The sequence below is a fragment of the Anguilla rostrata genome, chromosome 5 (assembly GCF_018555375.3).
Source record: "Anguilla rostrata isolate EN2019 chromosome 5, ASM1855537v3, whole genome shotgun sequence".
NCBI lineage: Eukaryota > Metazoa > Chordata > Actinopteri > Anguilliformes > Anguillidae > Anguilla > Anguilla rostrata.
The window spans coordinates 49,284,671-49,309,213 of record NC_057937.1 but is presented as its reverse complement, the minus strand read 5'-3'; the positions used below and the strand labels follow the sequence as shown (position 1 = coordinate 49,309,213).

General features: G+C 39.7%; 3 protein-coding genes and 1 long non-coding RNA gene across 11 annotated transcripts in view; 1 reads left to right on the top strand and 3 right to left on the bottom strand.

The window, feature by feature from the left end:
- Positions 1-10,314, bottom strand: part of LOC135255533 (synaptic vesicle membrane protein VAT-1 homolog-like) — a 37,889-nt gene extending 27,575 nt beyond the window's left edge. The window contains exons 1-4 of one of the 2 annotated variants that reach the window (XM_064336835.1): positions 8,825-10,314; positions 6,047-6,176; positions 3,153-3,368; positions 1,468-1,610 (exon numbers count right to left, since the gene is read on the bottom strand). In XM_064336835.1, coding sequence (XP_064192905.1) covers positions 1,468-1,610; positions 3,153-3,368; positions 6,047-6,176; positions 8,825-9,039 — 704 coding nt within the window. In that variant the 5' untranslated portion in view covers positions 9,040-10,314. Of the gene's footprint in view, positions 1-1,467; positions 1,611-3,152; positions 3,369-6,046; positions 6,177-8,742; positions 8,764-8,824 lie in introns of those variants that run through there. The other variant, XM_064336836.1, reaches the window with a different exon arrangement.
- LOC135255536 (uncharacterized) lies at positions 6,793-8,736 on the bottom strand. The gene is made up of 2 exons (XR_010330182.1): positions 8,123-8,736; positions 6,793-7,323 (listed from the first exon to the last, which is right to left on the bottom strand). It is a non-coding gene; the product is annotated as an uncharacterized LOC135255536 (long non-coding RNA).
- A 260-nt stretch (positions 10,315-10,574) lies between the features above and the next one.
- nudt7 (nudix (nucleoside diphosphate linked moiety X)-type motif 7) lies at positions 10,575-13,032 on the bottom strand. Of its 4 annotated transcripts, none has more exons than XM_064336840.1 (4): positions 12,934-13,032; positions 12,370-12,537; positions 11,854-12,012; positions 10,575-11,364 (listed from the first exon to the last, which is right to left on the bottom strand). In XM_064336840.1, exons 2-4 carry the CDS (start codon positions 12,526-12,528, stop codon positions 11,014-11,016), a joined length of 669 nt encoding a protein of 222 aa, XP_064192910.1. In that variant the 5' UTR covers positions 12,529-12,537; positions 12,934-13,032; the 3' UTR covers positions 10,575-11,013. The 4 variants fall into 4 exon arrangements, with proteins under 4 accessions (XP_064192910.1, XP_064192908.1, XP_064192909.1 ...); XM_064336838.1 differs by having other exon boundaries at positions 12,689-13,014; XM_064336839.1 differs by having other exon boundaries at positions 12,716-13,014.
- Positions 13,033-14,312: 1,280 nt separating this feature from the next.
- Positions 14,313-20,084, top strand: kbtbd4 (kelch repeat and BTB (POZ) domain containing 4). Of its 4 annotated transcripts, none has more exons than XM_064336830.1 (6): positions 14,313-14,504; positions 15,272-15,315; positions 15,577-16,050; positions 16,650-16,791; positions 17,270-17,376; positions 17,794-20,084. In XM_064336830.1, exons 2-6 carry the CDS (start codon positions 15,307-15,309, stop codon positions 18,652-18,654), a joined length of 1,593 nt encoding a protein of 530 aa, XP_064192900.1. In that variant the 5' UTR covers positions 14,313-14,504; positions 15,272-15,306; the 3' UTR covers positions 18,655-20,084. The 4 variants fall into 4 exon arrangements, with proteins under 4 accessions (XP_064192900.1, XP_064192899.1, XP_064192902.1 ...); XM_064336829.1 differs by having other exon boundaries at positions 15,574-16,050; XM_064336832.1 differs by lacking the exon at positions 15,272-15,315 and having other exon boundaries at positions 14,314-14,504; positions 15,574-16,050.
- Positions 20,085-24,543: the final 4,459 nt, after the last annotated feature.

Genomic DNA, 24,543 nt, shown 5'->3' with positions numbered 1-24,543 from the left:
ACAATAGTGAACCAAAATCATGAGTATAAAAAAGCTAATTAAATGGATCATAATGGGTTCTTCATTCAGCTGGCCACAATGCAATAGGCCCGATATTTAATTCTAAACTCATTACTCATAGCAGTCCAATAAATAATAGCCTGTGTCACGAGAGCATGCACAAACTGTAGCCTTTCGTAGTGTATTAATGATGGAAACATAGTTCAGATTTTTAATGGGTAATCTGTGCTCACAAGTGTTGGCTATAGCAAAATCATGTCTGTAATGGAAAATAATGTTTTGTCAGGCTACACCTCTTTAATTTTCGGGTGTGCACCATTTTTGTGTACATTAAATCATATGTCTGTCAAAAAAATCTTGCCACACCAGCAGCGGTGTCCACGGATAGTTGGGCTTACAGTACGGGACACTTGTCATAAGGGGGCTCAATGTATGGATAATGACACTGTTAAACAGATATATCATACCACCCTTGTGACACTTGTCTTAATATCTTATGACCATTAATTTTCATGTCATAACAAATTGCATGAAGCAAATTATAGAGAGCTTCACACAGGGTCATAAAGGCATTACAAGCAGAGTGTTAAATAATATTACCCACTCCATACATTTTTATAAGTTTCTATGCACGTCCGCGTGGAATAAATCAGCTGTTTTTGCGAGCACTTAGCCCATTCTCGCCCGCAGTAGGTTTACTGGTCTCAAGGAACTGCCAGAGTCTCACCCGCACTATTCTCCCTGTCTCAGCAGAGCCGCGCGTTGCTATGGAGACCAGTGCCACGCAGGCCAGAGAAAGTGATCACTAACAACTGCATCTTCTTCAGAGAAACACTGGACTCCATGAGCAGATAAGAATGAGACCGCACCTGCAAAATTACCGCAACCTCTCTCCATTTACCAGCCCGGTTTGTGAACATGCAGGAGTCTAAATCAAAGCCTTTGAAAGGTCTCTTTTAAAAGCCAGCGAACGTGTAAAATGACCTAGCAGACTCAAATCGATGAGATTCAGTCGATGAATGTTAAAACTCTGTGGCAAGACATTTGATAAAACAAGTTGCATAATGATGGAAATCATTCAGTGAAATCTTTCATCTACAATTACAGCAGTTGTATTTTCACAGACAAGAAAGAGGCCAAATTCTAGGATAATTAATATTGTACATTACACAATGATAAAATTAAGCTGAAAAATCTCAAAATATATTATCTGTGCATTTCATTTTGTATGTTCAGCCTTTTCCATCATAAACATTCAGAGGATATGATGTATCACAGATTTGTCTTTATTGACAAAATGTGTTTGTGTTGCTACAAAGGCAAACAATTACAAATGACTTTTTTTTTTTTTAATGCTGATGAGCCGTTAATACATATTTCACAAGCAGTGCATTTTATTAACAGAACTAGAGCACTGTTGAGGTACATTGTTGCAAACCCAGATGCAGAATGGAATCAAGTTCTTACTTTTTCACTTCTTGAACGTAATCGACATTTCTGTCAAAGAGGTGAGTCACAGAGGCTTTGATGGTCTCGTGCTTGAAGGACGATGCTGTGCCGAAGACGGTGATGTTGGGCACAGTGGAGCAGAGTTGAGCAACTGCCTGTCCCTGGAAAACAATACAATCACCACAAGCAGCTTCATCATCGCCGAACACGTGCTGTGTGAGAAGATGTGAGCTGACACTGTAATATCACCTTAGAACACACAAGCCCTGTTTTTGCATACTTGATGTATAGCCTGCTATACAGAGTTTAGGTCAGTGCTCTAGTCTGGCATGGGAACAGCACATAATGGCAGTGGAGGGGACCACTGTGAATGAAACTTATTTGTGTGCATCTGTTACAGTACAGTTGTTTCACACCAAAACTACTGTTACACCTCAGGAAACAAGGACTTTTGATGTGTGTGTGTGTGTGTGTGTGTGTGTGTGTGCGCGTGCATGTTGCTGTTTTGGCTCTGTACTTCAGCACATTGGACTTAAAATGAAACAATGAATATGAGGTTAAAGTGCAGACCGTCAGCTTTAATTTAAGGGTAATTTTCATCCATATTGTAAATTACCATTTTTACACATAGTCCCCCCATTTTAGAGGAGCAAAAGTAAAATCTAAAATCTAAAAAAAGTTGTCATATTTAGTACTTGGTTGAAAATCCTTTGCATTCGATGACTGCCTAAAGCCTGTAAACCACAGATAAGACTAGATGCTGGGTACCTTCCCTGGTGATGCTCTAGCCATCTTCAGTTTCTGTTTGTTTCTGGGGTGTTTTGCTTTCAGTCTTGTCTTCAGAAAATGAAATGCAAGCTCAGTTGGACTCAGGATGGCTGATTAGCCAGTCAAGAACATTCAACTTGTTTGCCCTGAAAAACTCATTGGTTGCTTTAGCAATACATTTAGTCATTGTCCTGCTTCAAGGTGAAGCACTGTACAATGCGTTTTGAGGCATTTGGTTGGATCTGAGAAGGCTTGTTTCTTGTCACTTCAGAAATCATTATGCTGTTGCCATCAGCAGTCACATCATCTATGAAGACGAATGAGCCAGGCCCAGTAACAGCCATACGTGCCCAGGTCATAACACTACCTCCACCATGTTTCACAGAAGAGGGGGGGTGCTTTGGATCAAGTGCGGTTCCTATCTTTCATCACACTTTTCTCTTTTCATCACTTTGCACTTTGTTAATACTCATCTCATTTGTACATGAATTTGTTCCAAAACTCTAGCTTTTTAATGCACTTTTTACCAAACTCTAACCTGTCCGTTCTGTTATATGCATTGTTTCACTTCAAAACCAGATGTGCTGGCGTACAGAGCCAAAACAACAAAACAATGTCCAAATACTTATGCACTGCACTGTATATACTTTACTACTTTGACAAATTGAGTGTTACATTTCCTATGTGAGACAGAGACAGACAGACTTGCCAGCTTGCCAGCGTCTGCTTTGGTCTCAATCAATGTAACAGCATTATGCATAACAGCATCAATTATGTCTACTTAAATTTATAAGGGCTGTCTCCATGATAGTGAGCTGTAAAGATAGTGAGACAGTGAGCAGATACCGGCACTATCTATAGTAACATCAGCAATACAATTTCCTTGCCTTTGCCCTCCTTCATAAACGCCTCACTTTCTTAAAAGGCTGACGTACCACACCCCCTCCTGCCGAGTGGACCAATACAGACATGCCTTCTCTGAGATTGGCGACCTCGAACAGCATCATGTAGGCAGCCACAAAGTTCATGGAGAAGGCGGCTGCTTCTGGAAACGTCATGTCATCAGGGATCTTGTAGACGAAATCCAGAGGCGTGCAGGCAACCTCCGCCCAGGCATTGTAATTCACAAAGGCCATTACCCGATCCCCTATCTGAAACCAGAAGAGCCATTTAGTGCTATTAATTGTGAGGAAAACAGTCCACAGCATTCAGGGAATGGTCCGCCCATATTACCATCTTTTTATAGTTATTTCAGAGTTATCTCTGGGTAAAACAACATATAAATATGTCAGTGTGTGAAAACAGAAAGAAAGAAAATTAATAGATCTGCTCTTTATGAAAGTCAATTCGTGTACATATTCGTGTATGTTCTTTCTGGGAAGACGGAAAAAAAAACTCCCAATCCAATCCCATTCACCACTTGGTGTAAAGTAGCAGCGGAATAGATATAACGGAAATATAATAAAGTATCTATCACAGCAAATATAATGGGTTGAGCAGGTTACAGCTGAGGTAATAAACTAGCTGCAATAGTACAAGTACAAATGAAGGCACAGTGCAGTTTAGAGGGGTAGGGTGATACACCTGGAGCCCCTGGTGGCATTAAAGCATAGGCATGAACCAGTTTAGTAACTAAACAAATAACAATATACAAATACCAACCATAAAAAATGTCAGCTAAAGTACAGTACATCATAACATTAGCTCATAGGCAGTGATACCAGTGATCACCGCTAGCTAATTTTACTGAATCCTTTAATCAGCTGAAAGCTAATTCATACGTATTATCGGTCACGTGTCATTTTGGGCCACCAAATAAAATAGCTAAGTGTTCACTAGCTAGCCAGCCACATATCATATGTTTGCTTGACTACGATTAGAAAAATCTAATTTCATTAACAATGTTTTCTTTAAACTGGCACTGTTACATTTGTCCAATAATAACATACCTCAACTCAAAATTAACAGCATGTCTTGTTCAGCAGCCATAGCAAATTCCTTATGTTTGCAGTCCGGCTACTGTCAGTTTTCTATTTCTCAGAAACTGCACTGTCTGCAATGCATGATGCCACTTCATCTACTTGGTCCAGTTTATCTGTAAGGCCCAGCCTACACTCACAGTGAGAGCCTTTACCAACTGAGCCAAATGGGAGCCCCTTATCCAGGATGATTTAAATGTTCTCTGTTCAAGTTAAAAACAGCACAGAATTCCTTCTGCCACCAACCTACCACCATGTGACAATGCCATTAATAAGAGGCCAGTCCCTTGCTCTCGCTGTGACAGGCCGAGTAAAGGTTGTGTATGACTGATGGAGATGGCGCTGCTTTCTAATGTCTGAGACAAATGAATCACCGCTGTTTGGCCTGTGGCCTCCTTTACTGTGGGATTCTGAGTTTCCCTCATCAATCTCCAGGACCTACGCAAGAGCGAGTGAACAGGGAGGAGCACTCAGCTAATGACTCCTCTTTGCGATGGCAAGTTACAAGTCTTATCCGCCCAGCAGTGATCGGAGTGAGGTGAGGAATTGAAATCAAAAACCTGTGGATCAGCCATGACTGTAGAAAGGGTGTTCCATTACAGGACAGAGCAATTTGTTTGATTTGATTCAATGTCCACTTCTATATTCTTTCCCTGCCAAAAAACACCTTTGGGCAAAGGTTATCAAATATGGTCGTAGCCTTGCGTGCATATAGGGTCTTGTCACAGCCAAAATATTTTCCTTAAACTTACTACGCAATGCAGATTTGGCCCATTGGCATTTGAACTCCAAAAATGAGTTAATTTCAGTAGACAGGTGTCCAAACCCCACAGCACCATTTAATCAAGTAAAAAATGTAACCTCTTTCTTAAGGAATCATCTGCCCTTTAGCACATTACATGAAATCATTAGTTGATCTGATTAATATAAGGTCCTTGAATATGAATCTGGAACATTTATGGCATGCATAGCTATGTTCCTGGAAATATTTCTGCCTTACGAGCCAAGCTTCCTGACTGATTCATCTGCCTCAATCACCAGTGGTAAACTGGGTGTTTGGACTGTAACGTCAAACCAAGAATAAAATATTGAGGCTTAAAATCAATGCTTGAAAGTATTGATGCCATGAAGCATTTCCATGTACAGAAAAAGAGAGAAGTACACAGTTAAAATGTTCCCAGTGGCAACAAGGTTTTAAAACAAAAAATAAAACAAAAATTTAGAACATGCTTACACTGTACAATGGTATGCTAAATAACATTTTCCGGTTCTAATCTAGTACCAGAAGTCGCGAGAGTACATGGCCACACCATTAGAATTTAAAAAGGTTAATGAAGCATAGGCAGTTTGAGAAAAATAGTTCTTCTTAATATGTTTTCATCTCATGATGATCAGGTTGCAGACCCTTTCATCAATTAAATACTACTTATTCACGGCTTGTTATCCACTCTAGATCAAATCATATGGTCTACTGGCTGATGAAGCACCAAAGTCACCTCGGCTTTTCAAACATCCTCCTTTAAAATTAAAATAAAATAACTATTTTCACGAAACTGCAAATGAAATGACTGCATTTCAAACCCTGCTCACGGTCTTGTAGAAAAAACTAAAAGCTCAATCCAAGAAGAAATGTCATATTTCAGATGATAATATGGTTATTTTCTTATGGCATTATAATCATTTAGTGTTAACTAGAACTGTTAAAAATCCATCACATGTAATGAATTATTTACTAAATTGATTTCAGATGTAAACTCCTTGGTATACACAAATAAGCTGGACTTGGAGCACTGCTTCCATATGTCCATTGTACAAGATTGCTCAGACCAAAGCAGCTGAATTTCACTGACCTCAAATCCTTTTGTGTTTTCTCCCATTGCTTCCACTATTCCAGCGCATTCAAACCCAGGGACAAGTGGAGTCTTTGGCGGATTATCAATATTCCCTTGCCGTACCATCAGGTCTAGAAAGTTCAAGCCACTGCAAGGAAAAAAATATATATATTTTATTTTTAACGTACCATGATACAGATTCTCTAAACAGTGACTACCATATGGAAAACTTTTCATGAACATCTCAATGTATACCATTACCATTGAAATTAATGAATTCACCATGGTGTTCAAAATTTGTGCTACAGTACAATATTATAAACTGTAAGTTACATGTAAAATATTGAGCATATCAGCAACTGACATAACTGATAACTCCTGGAAAGATGGGTTGATACAATAAACAGCACAATTCTAAGTCAGTTGCATTAGTCGTGTGTGCTCTCCACTCATTATGTCATTCACATTATAACAATGGTGCAGTACAGACTGCTGATAGCCAACCGGGAGATTATGCATTCCTGTAAGAAGATACATTTCTCAAGGACGCTTTCATTGACAATGAAAATGTGATATAAAATGTGAACATGCAGAGACTCTCTCTTTAGTAAAGAAATAGTCCACCAACCACTCCGGCCTTTCATTTTCAAGAAAGATAGATAGATAGAGCTTTATTGTCATTGTTCAAGACAACAAAATTACAGAACCCTCTTAGTGCACAGCACTTATAACAAGACAAGAAGTTTACTTTTAAAAAAAAAAAAAAACAGATAAACATTGTCAATTAAAAAAATGAAAATAAATAAATGTATATAAAAGTACTGGGCTTGTGCTCCAGATCTAGCACACTGGGGGGTGAGGGGATAGGAGTAAAAGCAGCATTGTTTATTTGTACAACAGCCCTGGGAAAGAAGCTGTTTTTCTTCCTGGAAGCCCAAGCTGCAATGTTCCTGTATCTCCTTCCAGACGGCAAGAGGTTGAACAGGTAGTGGCTGGGGTGGGATGGATCTTTTATGAAGTTGTGAGCCCGCTGCACGCATCGTGAGGTGTAGATTGAGTCCAAGTCCGGTAGATGGGTCCCGATGATGTCCTGTGCCGTGTTCACTATTCGCTGGAGAGCTTTTCGATCGGCCTGATTGCAGTTGGCATACCACACTGTCATGCAGTATGTCAGTATACTCTCAATAGCACTGCGGTAGAAGTTCACAAGTAGTTTTTGGGGTAGACTGGTTCTCAAAACCTATTAGAGCCTAGATTGCACTGATTCAATCACTTGCCAGGTCCTTCCATGTAAACTGGTGTGTGGGAGGGAAGATCCATAATAAATATTGAATTTTGTTGAATTACCAGGCTCAGGTATCAGTCATATTAACCAATATATAATAATGACACATATATCCACCACCTACACTTAACAGCAGATTACATAGTTGTCCCAACCTAACCTCTTGTAGGTTGCCCTACCCATTTCTAAACACCAATATTACATATCAGACGGGAACCCAATACTTACACTGATGCACAAATTGTCATGTCTCCTCTTTATTTTACAATATGAAAAATGTTCCCTGCTGAAAATTCCAGCTTAAACCAGCCTGAGGTGGTCAGGCTGGTTTAAGATGTGTTTTCGACATCTTAACTGTTCAATCAGTTGACCAGACTATAGTCAGCTAGTCCTCCAGTTCACTACCAGTTTAACCAGCTTTGACCAGCTAGAAACTAGCTATGACCCACCAGAAATGTCAAAAACACATCTTAAAACCATCTTAAACCAGTTTAGAATCCCAGCTGGGTTATGATATCCTGCCTAGAACTTTACCACGTAGTGCCCAACATAATTACTTGGGGAGGACCTAGGGTTTTTAAAAAGGTGGGGTGGGGGAGATAGCTAATGGCTTCCTTGCTCCTTGCTCAAAAGTGAATGTGAAAAATGTTTTTCCGTCATTATAATGACCAGGTAATGCATGCTGCTGTCATTACCGCCTCCAGTCATGATGCAACAACATGTTTTGTACTTAAATGCAACATGAAAAACGTATTGAAAATCCAAAATAACAACGAAAAATGTTAAATGCCAACCCCCAAGTAGCCTACCCAGTTGCATTCTCTCGGCGTTGCGGTGTTAATTTTGTGATGGTGCTCTTTTCTGGGACGCTTTGTGGACACCTTCATATCCTCTTCGTCCTCACAACATCTCAGTATTGTGTGACCACGGTATTAATAATTTTTGTGTAAATTAACATGTCACGCGTTGTCAGTATGATGTTTTATCTTAGGATCTATTTGGCCAAAGCCAGTTAAGTTATATCAGCGCTGACAGTTTCAACCCGACACATGCAATGACTCAAAATATTACCGTTTGTTGACATAATGCCGCTCAATTCAGTTTACAGTCCATATAACGTATTTTAACTGGAAAAGACCATTATTAACCCATTGCGGACGTGTTCGTGATAAAAACTGTTTACCAGTTTAAACACACCGTAGAATCAGAAGCCGCGTAAGACACCCAAATACAAATTTCCCACACACTTACGAAGAGACGAAACACACATTTAACTACCACGTAGTGTTTAAATCAGGTTAATGATGGGTAAACTCCCCTGTGGTCAACAGCAAGTAGACTACTACGTATAGCAACCATCCTAATCAACATGTGGAAAAGTTCTATAAATTGAAATGTATAAACTCTTTAACATTCTAAATCAACAAACCTACTACGTCTGCGAAGTCAGAAGATGGTGATGATGATGGTGACAACGATGAAGATGGCGATATGACAACTGAATACATTACCATGCTTTCACGCGGATTTTGACTTCTCCTTCCTGGGGCTCAGGCATTGCTTTCTTGGTTACTCGGAGTTTGTTGAGACCACCGAATCCAGTCAACACCACCGCTCTCATTTCTTTGGTGTCCACCGCAGACAGCACACTTTCTTGTTCTTTGATACCATTCTTCTCAATCATTTGTTCAGTTTCCTCAGTGATAGACGCTCCCTCCTTTGCCATGTCTATAGCTTTAATATAATGGCAAAAAGATGCTCAAAACAGAACGGTGTCTTTCTCCACCTCCCTGACGCGCAGCACTTGGAGTGCGTTGCCTTCCTTCTGTTCGACGACCGAAAGCTTCTAGTCACGGTCGAGCAGAGCGAATCGTACGCCGCCACCAAACGTTCCAGACTACCATAAACACTCAGAAAAAAATAGCCGTTTTAAATTATACGTCGGAGTCTTCAGACTATGTTTGAAAGATTCATACCTATGACTGGGTAATAGCGGTAACCTTTTTATTTGGTGGCATATTATTAAAACCCCGTATGTAACCAGAGAACGTCCCTTTTTAGCATAACAGTGATTCATGAAAAAACACCCAATAACATTGCTGAAAATGCCATCTGAAACCATCTGGGACTCTAAGGTGATTTAAACAGTATATTCGACACTTTTGGCTGGCCAGAGCTGGGTCGTGGCTGGTCAAAGCTAGTTAAGCTGGTAGAATAAACTGGCGGCCGAACTGTTGGAGTACCTGACCATAGGCCGATCAGCTGGTGAACAGCTGGTTGACCAGCTAAAACCAGCTTTAAAAAAAGTGTCAAAAACACACCTTAACCCAGCTTGACCAGTTTAGGCTGATTTATGCTGGAAATTTCAGCAGGGCAGGTACTAGATAAAACACAAATTAATAATGACACAAATTTACCATAAGTGGAAGTAGGCTTCATGTTTCATTTATCATTCATAAACAGCAGCTAAATTAATAAGTTCATTATGATGACTGAAGCTCTGAATCGCAATTGATGATTAGAGATAAACAAGTTGTGCACCACATACTAAATAGGACCTGCCTTGTTGGAAAGGCTAATTTGTCAACCAGACACACACACACACACACACACACACACACACACACACAAAGCTGTTTGACTGAAACCAAGGTTGCCAACTTTGGTCATCTGGTTTGAGTGAGATTTGAGACTGTCTCATAACCCGAGAGGGATTGGGAAATTTATTGAGGGAGCGTGAGATTGAGGCTGAAAGCATGGGTCTCATGCCAGCCAGATGCGTGAGAGTGGGCAACCCTACTGAAACTCTCTTCTGGATTAAATTCTTATTGAAATTGAAAAAGGACTATTGCTCCAACTGGATGTGCCACTTTGTCTCTCGTCTTGAATGGAGGGTCAATCATACTGTAACAGTTCAATGAACATTCTGCTAGCCTATACTTAATCGGTGTGTAGAGTCACGACAATAAAAAGTAGCAGTTATTGCAACATACTACACACAACAAATTTATTCTGTACCTACCACTCCTGCAGCAAAGCACAATTATGCTAAAACTGATGCGTTAGCCACCCCATACTGATAGCAATATCAAGTGCAGCCGTCTGGTGATGTAGTTTCCATGGTTACCCCATTAGCTACAGAAACAGGGGGCAAGGTGCATCACCATCGTGGGGAAGATATTCTGAAGGTTAGGTGCACATGAAATTCTATCACTTAATACAAAATCAATTATGCTACAATAAAAAGTCAGCACAATCAGGTTCACCTGTCAAGGATCTATAACATATGTTTTCCAAAAGCACATACAGTACAGGAAGGTATATATACAAAACATACATTTCATTTTTAGGGCATCAACACAACACACAATTTATTGTTATACAAGCATTTCATAAATCTACCAATAAATTAGTCATTTTTCCCCAAAGCTATAAAAAATTAACTCTATTAATACCCATTAACCTACAGGAGTAACACAAAATCAAACCCAAACCAAGGTAAAAATAACTAGACCATGTATGATGGAATTTTACATTACATTTTATTTTGTTTTGCTAGTCCAAAAATGTAGCCTTCATCATTCTGCTTATTAGTACATCTTATGCCAAGATTGTGACACTGAAAAAGTCGATTAAAATTCTTAAGTGAAAATATTAAGTTAATTGTCCATTTACACAGCCATGTGGAAGGACAAGCTAATCACATTTTGCTGAATAGGAAATGAAAATTACGTTGAAAATAAGGAAGTGGGTCTTCAGCATCAAAAGCAATTTCAAACACTGGCTTTCTCCTGAATGCTAGAACAGCAGTAAGTATCGCCAATATGGCTGTCAGTCCCCATATTGTGTACACTTTGCCTGAATCTGAATCCTGGTACAGGAAACTGTGAATTTCCATAACATAACCAGTCACAGTGTAGGAGGAGTGGCCTGACCGGTTTATAAAATAATCCAGTGGGACAGTAAAGACATCGCTCACTTCAGCTGGATTGGGCTGGGCCTTGAAAGAATCATCAATGAATGCCACCACCGGAGTCACCAGAATACCACTCTTAGGGGACAGAATACAACAGATTTTAGAGAAGTTAAAATCACTGTCGTACATCACCTCCTGTAAAAAATGTGCCCATATGGACCACAGATCTATTTCATGTTGTCCTGTATGCCAAAACTGCACAATACCATGCCTCAAAACATTTAAATAATCATTATATATTGAATAATACTCATCACAATGTATGTACTATGGCAGTTAATTTACATTGCCACCATTCCAAGCACTTTCTACTTAGGATGAATAAATTGGCTATGCTCTGGCAGGGTCACTCATATTACACAACAAAAAGTTTAAACTCTGACTATAATATAATTTTTTATTTAAATAAAATTTTATTTTTTAAAACTACAACATACATAACCACCACAGCCATTATCACATGACTACAGCCTAAAACAGGTTCAAACAAAAGATCAACGCCAGGACCTGTATTTGGTCAAGAGTGTTCAGTTATATTCACCATGTGGCGAAAACAAAATGTACCTTATTTATTATAGGAGGCAGTCTGCAGACCACCTCTACTTGATCTGGAGCGAGGCCTATTTCCTCCTCAGACTCCCGCAGAGCGGTGTCTATCTCGTTGCGGTCTATAGGGTCATATTTGCCTCCTGGAAAGCAAATCATCCCTGCACTGCTTCTCAGCTTAGACAAAAAGTGAAAGGAAGGTTAAGTTCGATAGCCCTACTAAGTTTGTTGACATCGACAGTGGCAAATGATGAGCTCCATTTTTTTTTTAAATGGGGTCAATTGCACTTCGTTCAAACTGGAGTTCTAAAACTGTCTCTACTCTTTGCATCTCACAAGCAACGCTCTTCAGCCACTGTCAATATTTCCATATCAGCCTGGGAACAAAATCTGCGTACGTAGCATATTACTAAAAAAAATGCGTAAATTTGTCATGCATAGCAACGTTTGTGAAATATTTCCACAGCGCAATTTAAATTGTTTATAAAAAATATTATTTAAATAATAATATCATGAAAATGTTAGTGTACTGACCTCCAATGACCGAACAGTCATGAGTACATGCATTTCCCCACTTTTCATCAATAATGGTATCAAGACAGACGCTTTTGGTAGCTCTGGCAAATCAGAAAATGTGTTTCCCATTTCGAAGAGCTTCAGATTATTTTTGATCGTTGCTTTAATGCCATCCATTTGCCTCTCCTTAAACATAATGGGATTAAAATCGCATTCAGTTCAAACAAAGTTATCTTATTACCAAATGGGCTGACTTAGGAAATATCTTTATTTTCTCATTACGTGCATAATATTATTTCTAATCTTGAAACCGTTTGTTTTATGTGCATTAACCTACCAGATTTGAGCAGATAATTAGTATTACCTGCAAACACTTAGTTACGTTTTGAGAGTTCTACGAACTAGCATTAGCTGTAAAGCCTTTCTCGAGCTCATGCACTTTCTAACTTTGACACCCATGAACGAATACAGAAACAACACAAATGTATAGCTCGCTAAAGATGTCCTACAAAACCAATGGTTCCCTGTGGTAACACAACATTAAATAAACTGTTAATACGATTCAAACGTTAAACAAATTACAAGCAAAATTGGTGGTTGAAACCAGAGACTGTAAAAAATAGGCTGAAACCAAGAGGGAAACGTAATTTGCAAAAACGCGGAAATATCGCCAGCTAACGATAGCTGGTCTACTTCCGTTGATCAAATGAGGGGTAAATTCAAAATAAAAGTTGAATTCAGTCCTGGGTTTTATTTATTTATTTATTTATTTATTTGCATTTTCATTAAGCTACATACTTGACTATTGCATAGTCATGTCATACTTCATATAAGTATAAGTTTTACTAGCCAATGGTACTGGCGTACCGATTTCGTTTGCAGTACACTATGTTTTTTCTTGTAAAATTTCTCCACCATCTTTGTCCGACGTTCGCTCCCATTCAGGAGTACGCGGTGTTAAGACCATGGTTGAGACTGGCAACTTCCTGGAATTTCTGTCCATACCAATGAATTCAGTTCAGTGGTCCATGAACTACTTCGATTATGCATCGGGAGTGCTATTCAGGTTTGGATGGGAATCAGTGTTTACAGAAAGAACACACCCCAGCTATCCTGATCTGAAATATTTTTTCACATTAAGATATATATATTTTTTTACTGTTCATACATTTGGTAAATGACTTTTTCTAATTGCTTAATGAATAAATACATTTTTAAAATGTGATTACAATTTGCACATGGTCTTTAAAGCATATTTCAACCCCTGACTGACATCTGAAGAAGTGCATTTGTCCTGTGTTTGACATTTACATTTTTTGCAATGGATGTAATAGCTTTTTTCTCCTCTAGGTGGACCTTTGATACCATAAAATCCAGTTAAAGTGCGTATTTTATTGGTAAACTTTCCTCCCATCTATGATGCTGTGGATTGCCTTTTAAGGATCTGGACCATCTGGACATGGGCATGCATAGTCTCTGAGTCGGTGGGGACAATCCTTCCGCATGATGAGAATGCCAGAGGGGATGTGGTAGTTATATGAAACTGCAGCATTAGGTTCCAGCTCTGTTTCCAAAAAGGTTACTGGTCTTAACATGACCATACACACACCCTAAACAGGCAGGGAGGCATCAATACCTAGAAGAACAGACAGGCTAGATAAAGTTTTGTCTTTAGCCACGGCACACGTTTTCCCCCATATAATCATTTCCATACAAATATAATGGATAGGTAGTTGTATTCTTGTTTTGAACTGCCCTTCCCCAGGTATTATATTCTGTGGACTTTAAACGGGTATTATTTTCTGTGAATTGGCAATGTTACGCACGAGAGTATTGCACATTTTGCTTGACAAAAATGCAGAAGTATGGACTGAACACGTAGGTCAGCGAATGTGTAACCCTGGCCTAATTTGCTACAGGTCCCCCATAACAATGGTGGCGCTATTCTCATGCTCCGAGGGATTTTAAAGCTCTCTCAAGTGTTGCTTATATCTACGGCCTCCACTGTGAAATTGTGGTTGGCATCCGTTTTAATTCGGCTAACATAACGTTATTTAAAATATCAAATATAAAGACATAGACTAACGTTGCTAGATCTAATAGGTCGTTTTCTGAAAACGTCCAGACACTACAATTGACGAGTAACGTTACAGGTAAATAGCAATACCACCTGGCTAACTCACTGCGTCCTGTTAGCAAGCTAATTAGAATGAGTAGCTGGCTAACCTGCTAGTAAGAAACTTGCCGAGAAGATGAGACGAAAATTGAGTTAACTAGCTTGCTATCTACTTGTCCAAGTACATACTAGTAATTATGTATCTTGTTCATTGTCATGGTTTGTTAACATCATTTTTGGTAGTTTGGGAAGTTATGGCAGGTTGGTCGACCATATTTATGACGTCGAACATTACATACCTTCTTGCTGGGTAAATCATGTATTAGTCGTTCGGATTAGCTAAGTAACATTAGCTGTCCAATTGACAATTTCCAGTTTACAAATTCTATCGCAATTTGCTTATCAAGTTAAACTAACTTTACAAAATGCAGGATTTATTAATGGCTTGTCATAGTTAACTATTATTAGTATTTTGAGAATAGCAATGTTTTTACTTAATGTCTCCGGGTGTAATGGTATCTCATATTTTTCATTAATATTTTGGCCTATAGGTATGCTATCTACAATTAAAACATTTACTAATGTTATTATACCTGCATATTGTGTATTCCCAACCTTCATTGTCCCCTGAATATTTAGGCTCATAGCTATCACATCTTGAATTAAGACATTAACTAATGTTGTTATACGTGTATATCCCTAGCCTTAAAAGCATGCAACTTTATCCCCTGCCTCTTTTTTTAATTGGCATAATGAAAAATGATTGTTGCGTTGCTTTAAAGCCCCTCCTCTTTTGTTAAATAGAACTGTCCTAAATGGCTCAGCGACATTAAGACTTCATGACACTTGTAAGTTATCTGGTAAAGATGTTGTGGGGTACTATTGGCCTTATGCTTAAGTGAAACATTTTAATGGTGGAGCAGCGATTTAACTAGTACTGTATTTTAAATGTAGCAGCTAAATCAGTAGCACATGGTTGCTGATTTTATTCAGTTACAGTTATTTCAGTGGTATAGATTAATTGCCAGAAAAACAGTAGTCATGTGAAGCTTTACTTTCTCCGTCTATAGTTCTTATAGCGGCACCATTCTGTTATTGTTTGTCAGCAGGTGGCTAAAATGGAGTCCTGTGATGATGGAGGGCCACTCAATGTAGGGGGTTCAGTGGGAGAGGAGAACTATTTCCTGGGATACACTTTCACTGATCGCTCGCACTCCAGTCGGGTCGTAAAGAGCATCATGGACCTGTGTCTGGAGGATGGGCTTTTTGCTGATGTAACTGTCATGGTTGATGGAAAGGAGTTTCAGCTGCACAGGTTGGTGCTGTCAGCCCAGAGTTGTTTCTTTCGCTCTATGTTTACCTCCAACCTGAAGGAGGCGCATAACCGAAGTATTGAACTTAAGGATGTAAGTGCCCCAGTATTTCAGTTGCTGGTGGACTACATTTACCACGGCACTATCAAGCTGCGGGTTGAGGACTTGCAGGACACCTACGAATTGGCTGACATGTACCAGCTGACTGCCCTCTTTGAGGAATGTTCCCGCTTTCTCTCACGCACCGTGGAGGTCAAGAACTGTTTACAGGTAATTTTGTGGCAATGGCATCATTATATTCTGTATTAAAGATTAATACATGATGATGATGATCATGATGATTATGATGATGAATACTATCCCACAGATGCCCCAGTCGTTGGAATTAAATAAACCTGTTGTAAGCATAGTGTTTTGAATACTAGGTAGTAATATAGGTCACACAATCAATGTTTGTCGTAACAAAATATTTCAACCTGCAAATTAATCCATAAAGCAGTTATTATGAATTGTGTTGATCAATGAACTCACCAAAGTTAATGACAAGTATTGACTGAATCCAGAATGTTGCTAAGGAAATTTCAGTAATAGTCTATATCCATTTCATATTTGAAATTACTTGGATGGCTTGGAATTCCAATAACTAGGAAATAAATAGGATGATCCAACTCCAGAAAATGAAAAGTACTTTAGGTTGAAAATTTTACTGTGGAAATGGGAAGATACAAACAGGCTGTTATCTTACTAGAAATGTTATCTAAGTTATCTAATGTCATCTAATTTATCTTACTAGAAATGGAAATAGGTATGCTGGTCTTTCTCAGATGTTTTGATTTGATATTTCCCATCATGCTGTGCTCTGGCTGTAGGTGATGTGGTTGGCAGACAGGCACAGTGACCAGGAGCTCTACACAGCTGCCAAGCATTGCGCCAAAATCCATCTGGTGCAGTTGCACCAGACAGAGGAGTTTCTTAACCTGCCCCTCCGTCTGTTGATGGACATCATTAAAGGTGCGTCTGAACTCTTATTTCCCCCAACTACATGCCCTAAGGTTGGTAATGATGATTGAAATGTCACCTAAATTTCTTTTAGGTATGTAGCTATATTTATGTTATTGGTTTGACTGTTATTGGTCTGTGGCCAGTGTAGATGAGCCCTTGGTCATAGTATCATAGCTCATGAAAGAATGCAGGACATAGTCTATTATGGGATTGCTGGGCAAAATAAATGTATTATGTTTTTGTGGGGAAGAATTGGAACAGGTATGGTATGGGGCTCCAATTAGACTTCATTAAGTAGGTTTCATGTTCATTTTGGTGTCATGTTCTTTGATTTTGTTTCTGTTGAATAGATTGGGCATTGTGAATTGCCTTTGTCCCTGGAATAAAACAAATGGAATCATTTCTGTGCAAAGAACACAGGATGTTAGCATAGCTTGTGTGTTGTGATTAGATAAAGTATGGATTCATTGTCTTTACCATATTTCAGATGGTGTTCCGAGCTCTCAGAATCCTACTGTGGCCATTGATTCCTGGATAAACCACAATAAAGTGGAGCGGCAGGAGTTTCTGACTATTCTCCAGGATAGCCTGAAGGTACATTTGCTTGCCAGAAATCACAGCTTTTATGCTCATAACAAGCCCGGTCCTAGGGGGCTTCTGCTCAGGGAGTTTATGGTGTGCATTCTCAATTCACATTGATGCAGCTGTGAGTCTTGTGAACCACTTCATCTATTTTTTATCTCCCATTTGATTATTTTTATTCCCATTTGGCCATTGCTGTCTTGCAGTGTGGTACTGCTGTGTGGTGTGAGGGGCATAAAATAGTTTCAGATTCTTTTCACTTGATTAAGCTATAGTTCCTTGAACAGGCTAAAAAAGGTTTCATACACTGTGTCTTTCCAAAGCAAGCTTTTTTTATAAGTACCTTTCCAATGTCAGGTCTACCATTAAAAATTGAAAGCACGGGTTCACCTGGCTTGTGCTGCTGTCTTCACTCCGTCTCCCGCGCAGGAGATCGGCGAGAACGTGCACATCTACCTGATCGGGAAGGAGGAGACGCGCACGCACTCGCTGGCCGTGTCGCTGCACTGCGACGAGGACGACGCCATCAGCGTGAGCGGCCAGAACAGCCTGTGCCACCAGATCACGGCGGCCTGCAAGCACGGCGGCGACCTGTACGTGGTGGGCGGCTCCATCCCGCGCCGCATGTGGAAGTGCAACATGCACACCATGGACTGGGACCGCTGCGCCCCGCTGCCCCGCGACCGCCTGCAGCACACGCTGGTCTCCGTGCCCACCGAGGACGCCATCTACTCGCTGGGCGGCAAGACCCTGCAGGACACGCTGTCCAACGCCGTCATCTACTACGGCGTGCAGGGCAACGTGTGGACCGAGACCAGCCAGCTGGACACGGCCGTGTCCGGGGCCGCCGGGGTCAACCTGGACGGCACCATCTACCTGCTGGGCGGGGAGGAGAACGACATGGACTTCTTCACCAAGCCCTCGCGCATCATCCAGTGCTTCGACACGGCCGCCCAGAAGTGCCACACCAAGCCCTACATGCTGCCCTTCGCCGGCTGCATGCACGCCACCGCCCACAAGGACCTGATCTTCGTGGTGGCCGAGGGCGACTCGCTGGTCTGCTACAACCCGCTGCTGGACAGCTTCACCCGGCTGCGCTTCCCCGAGGTGTGGAGCTGCGTGCCGTCCCTCTGGAAGGTGGCCAGCTGCAACGGGTGCATCTACGTCTTCCGGGACAAGTGCAAAAAGGGTGACGCCAACACGCTCAAGTTCAACCCCGCCACCTCCGTGGTCTCTGTCATCAAGGGCCTCAAGATTCTCCTCACAAACTGGCAGTTTGTCCTGGCTTGATTGGTGGCCGAACGGCTTTTGAAGCGAAAGCATTATGTCAGCTCGATGGCATTGAGCTTGGGGCTTATAGAGAGAACTTCTGAAGTTCACTAGCCATTGTAACAATCACAGTGCTTAGACTTTGGGAAACTGAATAGATTGTCTTGTTTATTTAATCATTTCATTCACATTCAGTCTCTGTAGCCCTCATGTTACTATCCAGCTATTTGGTACGCAGTGGACGTCAGCATGTAGGATTAATATATCTTGCAACACAAGATTTACCCCCCCCCCCCCCCCATATTCTGGTAATTTCATATAATTCAGGGTTGTTTTCATAATATACTTGCAGAAATATTCGCTCGAGGGGCTCTCTGGAATAACTGGTTCTTGTGCTGTCTTAGTGAAAGGAGTCCTGACTGGAGTCACTTTGAGAGACGGACTATTTCTTTACCTAAGAAGAGAAGGTCTCATTTGGCAGGGTAGCCTGTGCCTCATCACATATGAAGCCTAGAAATGAACTTGTTGAGAACTTACCAGTGTGGATAGTGGAAGAAGAAATTATCTAGCCGCTCATAATTTTCACCAGTCATTATAGTAAGGAATTTGTGGTACAGACCACTGAGTTATGGACTGACTGGTAATCTATATGTATTGCGAACCTGGAAGTAGCATGAATAATTCCACCTTATCAACATCATGGCCTTTATTATTGCTAATCCAAAAATATGAACTTGTCATATTTGAAAGGTAACAAATATTTTATATTAAATATTTAAATAGCTTAATATTATCAAAATTAGACAAATGGACATAGATTGGTAAGGTTGTTAAAGAATAATGTGGGAAATTCAACAGGATTGGTTATGAAGAATGACCTGTAGAAAATCCAATAGTTTTGATAGCTGTACAAAAGATAACAGTGGATGTCTCGTTCAGATAGCCTGTGATGAACATTTCTTGAGTGTTGTAATGAGCTCCCTGATACCACTGCTTTGGCTCTTGGTAATTTCAACTGAAGTCCCTACAAGTCCCTACATTTCTTTAAATCTGTGGGTTTTGACATCACGTTCAAAGTTACCAACTTCAGAGTTCTGAATGACTTCCATTCCCAGTGCATTTATTTGAGGTTCTATGGTGTACCTTTGTATATACGTGTGTGTGTGTGTGTGTGTGTGTGTGTGTGTGTGTGTGTGAGAGAGTGTAAGCGCACGTGTGTTTGCTTATATAAATAGTTTTTATTTTTTCAGAAAAAAATCACGATTGCTGGTTTCACATGGATTCAGAATCAGGCCATTTTCATTTGCACACAACAGTTTCCATTTAGTGCTCAGACATCAATGTCATGTGTCAATGTTTTGAATGTCAGTGAACATACGGACTGCATTCAGCACATTATAGTAAAAATAATTTCTACTGTTAATCAGATGATAATAAATAATCAAAAACCATTCCTTTGTCATATCCCTTGGCAGCATGAATTTTGAATAATAATCTATTTTACAAGGTTTTTTTGTTCTCTTTGATTTTCTTCATTTTTCCCATTTTTAAATTTTTTTTACATACACAGTACAAACCAAAAATATTAGGCCACCTGTAGTTAAAAAAAAAGTTAGAAAAAAAACGAAGTACAAACCTTTTTTTCAATTTCTGCCTGCAATAACACAAAAAATGGTTTTTACTTAAAAATCATCTTAGAGGCGACTTTCTTTGAAATACCCTCCTTTGGCTGTAATTAGTTAAATTCATTATTGGAAGTCTGTCCAATTGTTTTGCAGAGTAGGAGGTGGAGAGTTGGGAAGGAGGCACAGGGCTAATAAAATTGAGTGAAATCATATCTACCTTAAGTTTTTATTTAAAACTCCAGGTAGCCTAACACCTTTAACCTGTAGTGCAAGTAAAATAGTCATGAAGTTGCAAGAAATATGGTAAAGAAGAAGGAGTTGGGGTAAACATTTTCAGGTGCTATGTCCCGCACACACTCAGAAGGGTCCAGCTGATTGGCAGTAATGTTAACAGGGGAAGACCAGCAAGATCAAGAGGCAGAAGACAAATGTCCTGTGTTGTCTAGTGAGAGAAACTGTCGTAAAACGGCACCACGACTACAGGGAAAAACAGCAGTTCCCCTGACTACATTAAAATGGCAATCTGCTGGTTTAAAAGGATGCACAGTACTATGCAAAATTCAGACTACCCTTTCTTTTATTTACAATAACGTACTGTAAATACTATAAGTAATATATATATATATTGCACTGAATGACTAAATTAATTGGAAATTAAATAAATGAACAGGTGATCTCTGACTTCTGCACAGTACTGTTTGTATATACACACATACACAGTACAGCGGCCCGTAAGTATTTGGACAGTGGTGCAATTTGTTATTTTGCCTCTGTATTCCAGCACATTGGATTTGAAATGAAACCATGGATATGAGGTTAAATGTAGACCATCAGTTTCAGTTTGTGGGTATTTATATCCATATCCAGTGATCCATGGAGGAATTTCAGCCTGTTTTATACATAACCCCCCTGTTTTAGGTGACCAAAAGTAATTAGATTAACATAATCTTAAATCATCATATTTAGTACTTTGTTGCAAAGCATTTGCATTTAATGACGGCCTGTGACCCATAGACATCACCAGACACTAGATATCTTCCCTGGTGATGCTCTCCTAGGCCTGCACTGCAGCCACCTTCAGTTCCTGTTTGTTCTGGGGGTTTTGCATTCAATCATGTATTCAGCAAGTGGAATGCATGTCCAGATATAATGGGACCCATGCCATCCAAAAAGTTCCACTTTTGACATATCTGCCTATAGAACATTATCCCAAAATGCGTGTGAATCATCCAGGTGTTTTTTTTTTTGCAGTTGTAAAATGAGCATTGATGTTTCTCTTGGGTAGCAGTTGTTTCTGCTTTGCTACTTTCTCATCCCTTTTATTGCCAAATCTTTGTCTAATTGTGGAGTTATGAACACTGATCTTAGCTGAGGCTAGGTTCTTTGGATGTTTTTCTGGGATCTTTTGTGACTTTCTGGGATCTTTTTCTGCATTCTTAGAGAAGTTTTGGCAGGCTCTCCTGGGAAGATTCAACGCTGTTCCAAGTGTTCTGCATTTAAAGAGAATGGTGCTCACTGCGGTTCGTGGAGTCCCAGAGCCTTAAAAATGGCTTTGTACAGACTGATACATTCCATCAACTTTTTTCTCATCTCTTTTAGAATTTCCTTGAATCATGGCATAGTGTTCTGTTTACTCTAACTTTGTGGTGACTGTTTCACTCTGATGGTAAGGTTCAATGTGAGTGAGGTTTAGATTCAACTGTAATCAAGCTGGCTGTAATCAAGCCTGATGGTTGATTGTGCGACTAGGGGGACAATTACGTTTTCACAAGTGCAATGGGTGTTTGCTAACCTTTTTCATGAAATAAATGAAATAATTTAAAGAATGTGTTTTGTCTTTACTTAGGTTCCCTTTTACTAATATTACATTTTGCCTAAAGATCTGAAACCATTCAGGGTGACAAATATGCAATAATAGAGGAAGCCAGGAAAGGGGAACTATATGTGTTTAGCAAACTTTAACCTGGACGTTATGTTTTTGAGGCTTACCAGTGGTTTGCATCTTGCAGTGAACTCTCTGCAGTTATATTGATGTCGTCTTCTCTGTATGTTAGTTTTACACTCTTTATTTTAGTCTGCACTTCATCTTCATATTCACTGTTTCCTTTCAAATCCAATGTGCTGGAATGCAAAGCCAAAACAACAGAAATTGTGTGACTGTCAACATACTTATTGTGTCAAGCTTTTATTTTATTTTTTTCGCTGAACTTAAATTCTAAAAGTTCCCCGATTACTTAGTGCTTAGTCAAGCTTATTCCAATTACCCCCATAAAAATTTGGCATTTTTGTAATCCTCAAATATTTACAAAACAAAAATCTTCTTTTTCCTTTTCCCCATTCATAGCAAACAAATGAGTCTGACAGAAAAGTAAAAAGGTCATATTTTATATACTATTAATTTCTTGCTTTGTATTATTTGTTTAGCTAAATAATTACTAATGTCTTGATGTTGAAGCTTTCAATAATGTTCTATCATCTCAGGGCCCCCCTGGCAGCTCCCTAGGGCCCCCTATTGGGCCCCGCCCCCCCTGTTGAGAACCACTGCCATAGGATATACGCTGCCCTTTAAACTCACAGTTCCCAGGAGAAACTACAAACAATCCCATGCTCTCTCTGAAACTCTCACCTGTGTTAATTCCACCTGTATGTTTGTGTCTTCTGCTCAGCAAGAAGTTGTGGCCAGTTAGCCACTGTTTATATTTTCATAATAAATGTATGAGCAATTATATGTTCCACATTAAAATTTTTTTCAAATTGTGTGATGTGAAATTCCATATATGGACATTTATTTTTGCTTGCGACACTTTCCAACTCCAAATTAAGCAGAAAAAACATACTCTCCCTTGGACGCCTTATTTCTTGTACCATAGGGTATACTCTGCCCTTTAAACTCACAGTTCCCAGGAGAAACTACAAACAATCCCATGCTCTCTCTGAAACTCTCCCTGTGTTAATTCCACCTGTATGTTTGTGTCTTCTGTCTATTAGATGGATAAATTATAAATATAAAATAAATAAATGTATCAGTGTTATTTGGCAAAATATGTTTTAATCTTTTAAAGATGTAGCTCACCAGTTAATACATGTCATGTTTGTTCACATGGATAGTCACAGAACTCTGTGTCTTTTGCCTCAGAGAAAATAAGAGATAAGACAGACTTTATTGTCCCGAAGGAAATTTGTTTTAGACACATCTGGTGCTTGCTGTACGAAGACAGTACACATAATAACACAATAGGGCAGCACAATTGCAAATGGCAGCATGCTGAGCTCACACTTTGTAGACCTGCTCCCATTCTGTTGTTTCTGAATTAAGTGCACACATGGGGGCACCAGAGAGGCACACAAGTTGTGATATCTTGATTATTGCAGTTCACCAGGGCTATGTAAATTAACAGGTACTGCATCTCCAGAGAACACCATGGCGAGATTACGTCCTGACCCTAAAATGATCTCATCAAAATGTAATCATTGAGAAACTGCAACCTACCACAGAAATGAGTCTAGCAGAAATTTAGATTGTGGTAACAAGAGCATATTCCCTGGGATTTCTTCCCTCCCTTTTCCCAGACGGCTTATCAGCAATTTGAATGTTTCTTCTAATGAACTTACTGTACATCAGTTCTGTAGCCTCCAATTATATGTTGACCTAATCAGAGAAGATTAAACTATATTTTTAATCCTTTGATTACTGAATCGTGAATCATAAGCAAAAACTGGATTGCCATCTCAAGAACCTCATCCATGCAGGTTCTTGAGATGGCAATAACTAGCTGGCAGGGTGAATAGTTTGATACAGTGAAGTTAGTGAACAAAAAAGGAAGTGCTCCAACAGGGAAGAGCTATGGTGGTTCTGTAATGGTGTGGGGTTATTTTCCCACCATGGTTTGTACCCTTTTAAGGTATGGTTGATGTCAATTGATACTTAATTGTACATAGTGATTGTCTTCTTACTTTAAACTTTTTCTGCATAGGAATGTGTCTTTGAAGATGACAGAGTCCCCCTCCACAGAGCATGGGTAGCTGCCCATTGGTTTAAGGAGCATGATAATATCCATATGTCATGACCGCACTGCATCTGTAGCTGACTAATGTAAGAACATTATTGCATTTGTGGATCCCCTCCATTTAAAACAAGAATGCACTTGCACTAGCTTGATATGTAGAAGGTTAATGTGAGAATGTTTTTATTATGCCTCTGTGACGGCACAGCCATGGCCGGAGGCATTATTTTTTCGGGTTGTCCGTCCTTCCGTCCGTCCCTCCATCCGTCCTGATTCTCATG